Source organism: Dermacentor variabilis, chromosome 3 (genome assembly GCF_050947875.1).
Source record: "Dermacentor variabilis isolate Ectoservices chromosome 3, ASM5094787v1, whole genome shotgun sequence".
NCBI classification, from domain to species: Eukaryota; Metazoa; Arthropoda; class Arachnida; order Ixodida; family Ixodidae; genus Dermacentor; species Dermacentor variabilis.
In genome coordinates, this window is record NC_134570.1 from 46,651,813 (window position 1) to 46,661,008 (window position 9,196).

Consider the following 9,196-nt stretch of genomic DNA (forward strand, 5'->3'; position numbering starts at 1 on the left):
TCTAATCACATGCTCCATCCGAAAGCGCACTAAACCTGCACATTCATTTTTCCGTCATTGTAGCACGAGATAGGCCTACTTTTTTTGCCTTTTACAGGAGGACACTTAGATACGACAGGACTAATGACGCGTCCAGGACAGAAACAGCAGTAAAAAAGCAAAAACGAAAAATGAGCGAACAAAAACAAACGACCGCAGTAAAAAAAAAATAATGAAAAGTGGCGATGAAGACAACAACAAAAAGAAGAAAACGGCACCAAAAAGAAAAGAAAACAGGAAGCAGACGGTGATGAAACCAACATGCGGAGAGGGCATACGAAAGAGCGTCCAAAACTAATGCATAACTATTGCGAAAGGAACCTTCCCTTTCTGAAAGCAACATTGAAGGCTTGCTCGTGTACTTGACCCGTGCAGTACGTTACACAGTCTGTACTTATCGAAGTCGCTTCGTTTCTTTAGGTGCCATTTGCACAGGAAAGTTAGCGATAGCCCCAAGCTAATCACGCGAACGCATTATTTGGTTGACGAAAAACGAAGATCATAAACGCCAGGTAGGTTCAGGAATGTATGACGAATAATAATGCCACGAAGAGAGTAAAGATTTACAATTGCAGCTTTATTCTTCTTGCAAAATGTTTCTGCGGTTCCATAGAAACATTATTAACTGTCTGCAGGCCGCCTACATTGCATATATGTATCAGTAAGCAGCCTATAGACTAACATATATGGCTAATACTCAGAACTATACCTGCATTTCTTTTGCGTTCTAAAACGTTTTCTTAAAAAGGAAGAAAAATAAGAAGAGTAAAAAAAAACACCTATCAGTGGGTGGGGGGGGGGGGAGTAGCGAAGTGAGGCTCTTAGGGGAATACATGCTCTACGAATCATGGTGTCAAGTTTACTATTTAAAACGAAAGCTCCAGAAACGTTTCCAGTGTCGCCACACACACACACACACACACACACGCACACACACACACACACACGCACACACACGCGCACGCACGCACACACACACACACACACACACACACACACACACACACACACACACACACACACACACACACACACACACACACACACACACACACACACGCGCGCACGCACGCACGCACGCACGCACGCACACACACACACACACACACACACACACACACGTGACCCGCCGTGGTTGCTTAGTGGTGGTCATTCTGCTGGGTTGCTAAGCACGAGGTCACGGGATCGAATCCCGGCGTGTGTGTGTGTGTGTGTGTGTGTGTGTGTGTGTGTGTGTGTGTGTGTGTGTGTGTGTGTGTGTGTGTGTGTGTGTGTGTGTGTGTGTGTGCGTGTGTGTGTGCGTGCGTGCGTGCGTGCGTGCGCCACGTGTGACGGGTGAAAACCTGCTCAGCTTTCTCTTTTTCCGGCAGCAGAGTATAGTAATCAATTATCAGCCTCAAGAATTGACTATTCTCTGACACGTGTTTCTCACGCCGGGTAAATTTACAGACGCTTGGATTTCGCACACTCCAAATACCTCGACGATAAGGAAGGCCGAACTTCGACCGAGGATTAGGGCACCCTCTGTGAGAAATCAGAGCTCCAGGCACAAACACGCATAACACTCATTCGTGAATGTTGACGGGGCACACAATGAGGACTTACCCTATTCGGACGTGGCGTGCGACATCGCATTCACTCACAAAAGCTCGAGCACGCAACGGGGCGTAGCTTCAGTCAAGACAAGAACGCGGTCGTTCGCGAAAACAGCCGCTCGAAAAATAGCGGAAGTTAAACAAAACAAGAATTGAGCTGCACCGCGTCCCGCGACAGTCACGGTCTAACAACATGGCGTTGGAAACTCACACTGTGCGCACTGTATACGTGTGCAAGCAACGCCCGAGTGCCACAGTGTCCTGGAGAAGAAGTAAAAGCAAGTTGTCGTCCCACTATTGTCAAGAAAACTGTGGTGCGACCGATGGCTCGCATGCCTTTGTTAGTAAACTTTTGGAGCACACACCGCCCACAACGGGAATACGCTACCCTCACAACATTTAGTTGGTTCGACTTTGACGTCTGGTTAAGCCTTGCCTAAAACATGCATGCACATCCCAATGCTAACCATTGAAGAAGCCGATGGTCCCTTATCGGCCAAGCCTGCGCAATTTCTATGCCTAAGCATGTGCTATGCCATCTCCAAACTGTTATTGTTCAGGACACAAAGAAACTATTAAAGACGGCGACTACGCCAGTGTTGCCGAAACAACTGATTTGATTCTTTCTTGTCCGAGATATAGTTGCAGAGAGCATCATGTCGAAACGCGAACGCCGAGGGAGAAGAAAAGAGAGTTGTCAAGGTACCCAAAGACATGTCCTATACACATACATAAATGACGCTTAAGAAACTGGGCTGACATACTCAACCTCATGGCGGGGCACAGAAGCTAGGTGATTACTTCAGCCACGTAAGGCTTATATATCGTAACGGGTACCAATTAGCAAGCGTGAAATACGTCTTTGAAGCCATACTTTGGGCTGAGGTAACCTAAATGCGGGAAAGAAGAAATTGCTTAGCGCTCCAGTCAGAAATGGCCCAAGCGAAGTTGCCTACAATTAGCAATAGCGCGATCGTCCAAATACGGAATGAATTTCAGAGTCCTTAACAATTGCTGAAGGAGTCCTCGACATATACTAACGTTAATGGAAGTTACAAATACACAGCTCGGTTCCAACGCAGTTCGCAGGGCAAGGCAGTATCCGTACCAGTGTCACCCCACAGTAGCAACCGAAACTGCAAACACTTATCACAAAGGCTTATCGAACCCAGAGTTCAGTAATGCGAGTACTCGTAATATAAGCGTCCTGCCCATATGAAACGACAGAGACGTACACTCACCAATACATCAACCAAAAATTCAATGTCATAATGACAGTAATATCAATTCAAATTATAAACACAAATCACCCATCTCTTTCACCACCTCAAGTTCTCCTAACTCGAAGGGCACAATGCAAAGATCACACCCTTTCAGAATGTACTGGTAAGGCAAAACAAAAGGCCCTGCGTTCCTATGATCGGATGGTAGGCGGAACTATCTCTTTAGAAAATAGTCCATGTGTTGTATATTCTGACGTAACATCTAAACAACACAGTCTTCCAACGTCTCCCTACAACATAAGGGACTTCGAAGTTAGTCCATCACCAGGTATAATGTTTACTTTTCTTCATAGAAAAAAAAGAACAATGCAGCGAGATCATGTCGTAACTTTTTCATTTAAAAGGTGGATGTTCCTGCTGTTCTTTATTGCGAGCAGGTGACCCGCACTTCTTGTTATTTCTATTCCTTTTTATTTTATTTAGTCCACCTTAAAGGCCCGTGGTCGTTTAGTTATGGAGAAGCATACCCCAATACTTGTTGGTGAGCAAGATACGAATAGGGTGTCCCAGCTAACTAACGTTAGCCAAGCTGTTAGCCAAGCAAGAGAATTCGAAAAAAAAAAACGGTGCAAGATACGATTTTAAGACCTGCGGTTCTCGGTCATCATACCTCTGGTTACAGAACACAGTACGTCTTATAATTGTATCTTGTGCCATGTAATTTAAATTATTTTTCTCTTTTATTAGACAGCCTGGCCAAGATTAGCTGGAACACAAGGAATAAGTTAATACAATACTAGAATGCATTTAAATGCGGCTGTGGCATAGTCAAGAAATTGACAGGGATCAGTGTAATTACAGTGTGATTTGGGGGTCGTTACAAAAAGTAAAGTACGCTTTATGGAGAGTTGTGCTGGCTTTCAACGAATGCTTCTAGAAATATAACTGCCAGCCAAACGGTGAACTTCGCATCAGAAGTGGCTCCATTTAGCGCACTCGTCTCATTATAGCCCTCACAGAAACTGGGTCATTTCGAAAAAAAAAGTACACTCTGACACGATTGATTTTCAGAGCGTAGTGCAATGATGCCTTCGAGCGGGCTTTACTATACTGCAGCGATTAGTTTACTTCAGTGTAAAATGGACACGTGAAATTTTGGCCAGCACGGATGAAAAATGCACAAATAACACCTGCGCAACCCTCATCAGTACACCCTACGCCCACGTGACCCTCCCCCTACTGCAGACTGCATCTTCCAGCCCCGGGTTTCAAGCCTGTGGTCATAATAAACAGATTTTTTTTTTTTTTACTTTCTCGTACTCTGTGTTTGGTGCCCTCAAACATCGGTATTATATAACGACGGCATGCGTAATGCTCTGTATCGGGTTTCGTTCACAGTAACGGAAGAAAAATAAAGGGTAGGGGTTCAAGGCGAACAACACACGACACATTATCGCGTGGCGGCACTCAAGTACATAGCGAGGCAGACGTAGAAGCACCTCGCAAAGCTTAAGTATTTGGCAGTAATATTGTGGCACCCTTTTTATTTCACCTTCATTTTATTTCACATTAGGTTAGCGTGTTTTCCTTATGTTCTCCTGTAAACTTGTCTCTCTCTTTAGTCTGCAAACCGTGGTCTCGAAGTGCTTTCGTCAATACCGCCTACGACAGCAGACGGCCAGCGCTCTGTGACTGTGATGTCATCCGTAGGAAGGCAGACGTTCGCAATAAAAGTCATGCCTTTCAAGCGCACATGGCTGTACTGAATACTTCCCGCAAGCCCTGTTGATAATTTAGTGGCTCTAGGTCTTCCATCGTGACGTCATGGTCTGAAGAGCGCCGGCTTCATGTTATATATAAGGTAAGATTGGCTTTCCAAACGAACATCAATGAGGACCCGGCACGAATAACAAAACAACAACACGCGGCTTGCACACTTCACAAGGGAATAGGTTTGGGCCTATCGGTTATTCATCGTAATACAGAAAACATAGCGCAGTAAGGACCAAGGTCAAGTCGACATACAGCGCTTGTCCGGCCTCTGCTTGCCCTTCGCTTTACCGCGCTGTTTTCTGCATTACGCTTACACACTCGCGTGATGTCACACAGCAGAAGTATGCGTAGTGCACGAGAATGAAGAGAAAGGATGGGAAGGGGAGAAGCTTCTCTCACCTTGGGCAGAGAGACGCTGGTGATGGCGTAGCGCGAAGGCTTCCGGGATTGCAAGAACCGAGCCGCTCCGCTGTCCAAACTGCTACCGCGACGGTTTTCGCTGTTCGTACCGTACGTGGTTTGCCGCAACGAGGCGAGACGCTCCGTACTCGCCCGGTAGGTGGCCACGCTCAGCTTCATGGCCAACCTGGTTGACGACGACGACGACTACGACGCAGCAAACAGCGAGATGAGATCGCCGTCGACGTTGCTCACCGAGATGTGGCCACGGCGCGTCGTGTGGGATGACAACACGGGCTATCGCGCAACGAGAGACGGGATGCGGAGAACACAGCACTGTCTCGTTCGTTGATTTCCTTGTGTTTTTCTATTTCGTGTTCTTTATTTCTTTGCTCTGGGTCGTCGGTATTACGACGTCGTCGCTGTCGTCGTCGCGGATGGTACACTCACTGGCGTCAACACTGACCTTCCGGAACACACTCTCTCTCTTTAAAAGCACTTCCCTTTCTAACTCGTTGCTGAGGCGTCACTTCTGTTCCACGTCTAGAAGAGTCTGTCTGTCTCTCCCGCGTTCGCTGGTTAGCTGTTTTCGCTTTGGATTCTCGAAAGCCAACCGGCGAACGGTATTGCTCACACAGCTGCAATAGTGTCAATCGCGAAGCTAGACTCGCGAAGCTAATGGCGGAGCGGCATCGTAATAAGCGCGGTCGAAGAAGACACCGAAGCACTCACTCGCGCTGGTATTCGCGATGTCGAGTTTTCTACTGCGCGCTCCCAAACGCGGCGAAATGCGCGAGTAACTTATTCCGTTTGGCAGCGCACTGCGCAGAAGCCAATTTTCGTTTTGAGTATGGGCAGCTGACGATCGCGATTAGTCGTGAAGGCGATGTCACGTCGCTTCCTAAAGCACTAGTTTATCGAGCGAGCAAAAACAATGCGAGATTTTTTTTCTTTGTTATCTTTCAGTTTTTTTAGCACGTGTAAAACCGACAGACGCTGCTATGCAATAATGCGCTGACGACGAGAGCGCTTACGAAAGAAAATTCACCTTCCGCTTTTGCATTGGTCTTGGCGGTAAAGGAAGCTTCAGTTGCACCCTACGGTTGCCCACTGACGTAGTCTTTATTTCTGTCTCTTTTCCCGCTCTTAATGTAACGCTACAAGCTGCGAAAGGACATAGTGTGCGTAGTAGTGGGCTTTGTTCTATAAGCGGGGTGGGGTGATATTCAAGTGTGTTTATCTGTATGAAATATGAGAACTTCCACAAGGAGAGGGTCAATATGAAAAAAAGAAAAAGAAATCTAAAGCTACGCTAAGCACGCAATCTATGCCTTTTACTCGAAGGCCACTGTCGTCGCTTCTAGTAGGAAAAAGAAAAAAAGAAAGCGTAGAAAAGCCAAAAAAAGCAACGACCTCTAAGAGGCGATACCTACCGCTACATGGCTACACAGCGCACTGCTAGGCGCCAGTAGTCGAGGTTACACATAGTTGACATTACAGGGACTGACCTGTGAACAGCAAAAACGCCGTGCAGAACATTTCGTCTGCGATAACGGGAAAAGTGGCTTTACTCTTTTCAAGTGCCATAGCACGCAATCCTAAATGTGTTTATGTAACGGCAAGTCCAAAAGAAAAATGAAACGATATAGGACACCGTACGAGCAAGCGTTCCCGAATAACCGGCACCGTTGTGCCTTCAGGGTCAAGGGCGCAAACCCGCTAGGCTAGAGAACTGGAAAAACGTCCCTGTCTTCAAAGACAGGCTCGCACGATAGCTATCGCCAGTGGGAAAGAGAGCAAAGATGTTCGGTATACCTCGCCAGTGCAAAACCAACGCGACACGATATAGTCGATCAACACACTCAAAAGCATCCAACAACACGCAGTAGCATCCAAGGGGGAAAAAAAGGGTCACATCCCACCGAAAGCCACGTAATCCACGGTGCGCAACTCCGCCACAAACATCCACGCCGCGGTTCACGCGAAACCGTGCACCAAGATCCACTGCGCCCGTTTCAAACCACGCCGACGAAAGACCGACACCTTCCTCCTTCGTCGGAATTGATGTAGCACATCGGCAGTAGCACTTCGGCCAGTTGCTCTGTAGGCAGTCACACCCTCGACGTTCTCTTTTTGATGCACAGATGGAAGGTTCAGGGAAGGCTGACACAAGAACGGGGAGGGTAAAATAAAAAAAATGCAGCAAGCCAAGTAACTAGTTATCGCATATCGTCATGGGTCAGCGAGGTCCTCCCGGGGCGACGGACATTCGCTGATGCATCGAGAGACGGGATCAGCGAAGAAGCAGCAGCATCAGCAGCGCGGCGAATAAGGAAGCACTGCAAGTGAAGCGAGCAGTGTGGGAGCGGCGGGCAGACGAACCACGGGACGCAACAACTGCGCCTTCAAACGCCCACGAGAGAGTCACCTTCACGGGAACGAGGGGGAAAAAAGAGGGAAACGAGGAGACTAAGAAAAAAAGGGGGCGAGGGGGAACGAGACGGGAAAGGGAAGGAGCGCCGCCGAAGTTTGGGTGTAGCCCCGGTGTGGGAGAAATCCGGGAACGGGCGTCGTCCTAGCGAGTCGACGACGATGGAGCACAAGGCCGCTTCGAGCCGTCGTACTTCGGCGAGCGGCACGCAGGTCGGTCGAGTCGGCCAGCCGCCGGCAGGGCTTCTCTTCTCTCTCGAAAAAGGCGCCGGGCCGCGCGCGGAACATGTGCGCGCGCCCTCGAAGGATGAAGAAGGAGAAAGGGAGGGAAGTGAGGGTATCGGGTGGGAGGGGGGGGGGGGGGACCCGGTGCAGAGGGGGTGCGCCCGAGCCGAGCACGGGGCTGAGAACTACGGCGTAGCTGGACAAAGCGGTGGTGGCGGCGGAGGCACCCGATGGGCCCAATCGCGGAACTTGGGGATGGGCGCATGCGCAGAAGGGTATACCGGAGCAGACGACGCGGGCGGCCTCGGATGCGACGCGATTGAGCGTAGCACCACTCGGGAGCAGACGACGCCAAAAAGTGCGGCTTGAATTGGTGCTGCTTGCGCTTTGAGAAGCAGGTGAACCGGACGGGAGGAAAAGAAAAGAAAGTGTTCGGCTTTTCATTGAGTGAGATTTGTTGTGGTCATCGCCCCAGCTGCGTAGCAGTTTCGATTTGAAAAAGTGTTTTGATTCTCGGAACGTGGCTTTCATTTGTTCCGGCCTGTGGTTTCGCGCCAATGAATCTGAGATTTTGACAGTCACCGGCTGCCGACGGCCTGAGAAGCGCGTCGCGTTGCAGTGGGAAGCCAGGAGAGGTAGGCAGTGTGATGATAATGTGAGACAAGTAGAGAGGAGGATAATTATTTTACGTTTCTCATGCTGTCATGCTTTAATTTTGTTTACCGTACGAGTAAAAGAAATAGATGGACGATGCTTTCATGTGATTACTAATGTTGGCACCCTTGCTGACTACTTCGTCTTCACCCTTTCTGAAATTGGCTTCTTGAACACTTCTTTGATTCAGACACACCAGCATCATTTGTTAAGAAATGCTCCTGATAGTAGTCTTCGCGCAACACTGTCGGCGATTGCTTAGTTTCTTACCATTTTTAAAATATACTTTACCGTTGTCGTTGAATCGGTGCATAGTCACCGAATACCGGATCAGGCTGATTTATTCCAAGAAGGATGACTATTATCGGTCTTACAAAATGTAATTTCCGTTGTGTAATCATGATTTCTTGCCCGTCTGTTATGTGCAAAGCCACAATCGCGCTCCAGAAGTAAGAGCAATCACTGAAATTATAGAGTACCGACTCCAACACGCTCATCGGACTGCGAAACCAGTTCGCTAATGTTCCTGAACACGGCAGATGCCCAGAACGCAAGCAGTATCATCTACGACGACGCTGCGTCAGTCTGTCTGTGACAGTGAGCGCCGACTCAGGGAACAGTGCGCAGTTGAGGCGACCGTGCGTGCAGTACAGCGAGCCAATGGCATCACTGGCAAGCAACGTGACTACTTTCGCTGAAACACCATGCGCTGCGCCCAACTGACGCCGGAGACATCGTCTGCTTTCGTAGATTTTCGGCAACGACGACCCTGGATCGGGCCTGCGCTGAAAGCGGTTCTGAACGGTTCCTGCAAAAAGTTCCGGTTCGGGTTCAGTGTAAGGATGGCGGGGAAAAAAA

At 48.6% G+C, this 9,196-nt stretch overlaps 1 protein-coding gene across 1 annotated transcript in view; it reads right to left on the bottom strand.

Annotated features, from left to right (window-relative positions):
* Window positions 1-6,045, bottom strand: part of LOC142574501 (uncharacterized) — a 292,007-nt gene extending 285,962 nt beyond the window's left edge. Inside the window, exon 1 of the mRNA XM_075683564.1 lies at window positions 5,030-6,045. Within this exon, the coding sequence (XP_075539679.1) occupies window positions 5,030-5,209 (180 nt within the window). The 5' untranslated portion in view covers window positions 5,210-6,045. The remainder of the gene's footprint in view (window positions 1-5,029) is intronic.
* Window positions 6,046-9,196: the final 3,151 nt, after the last annotated feature.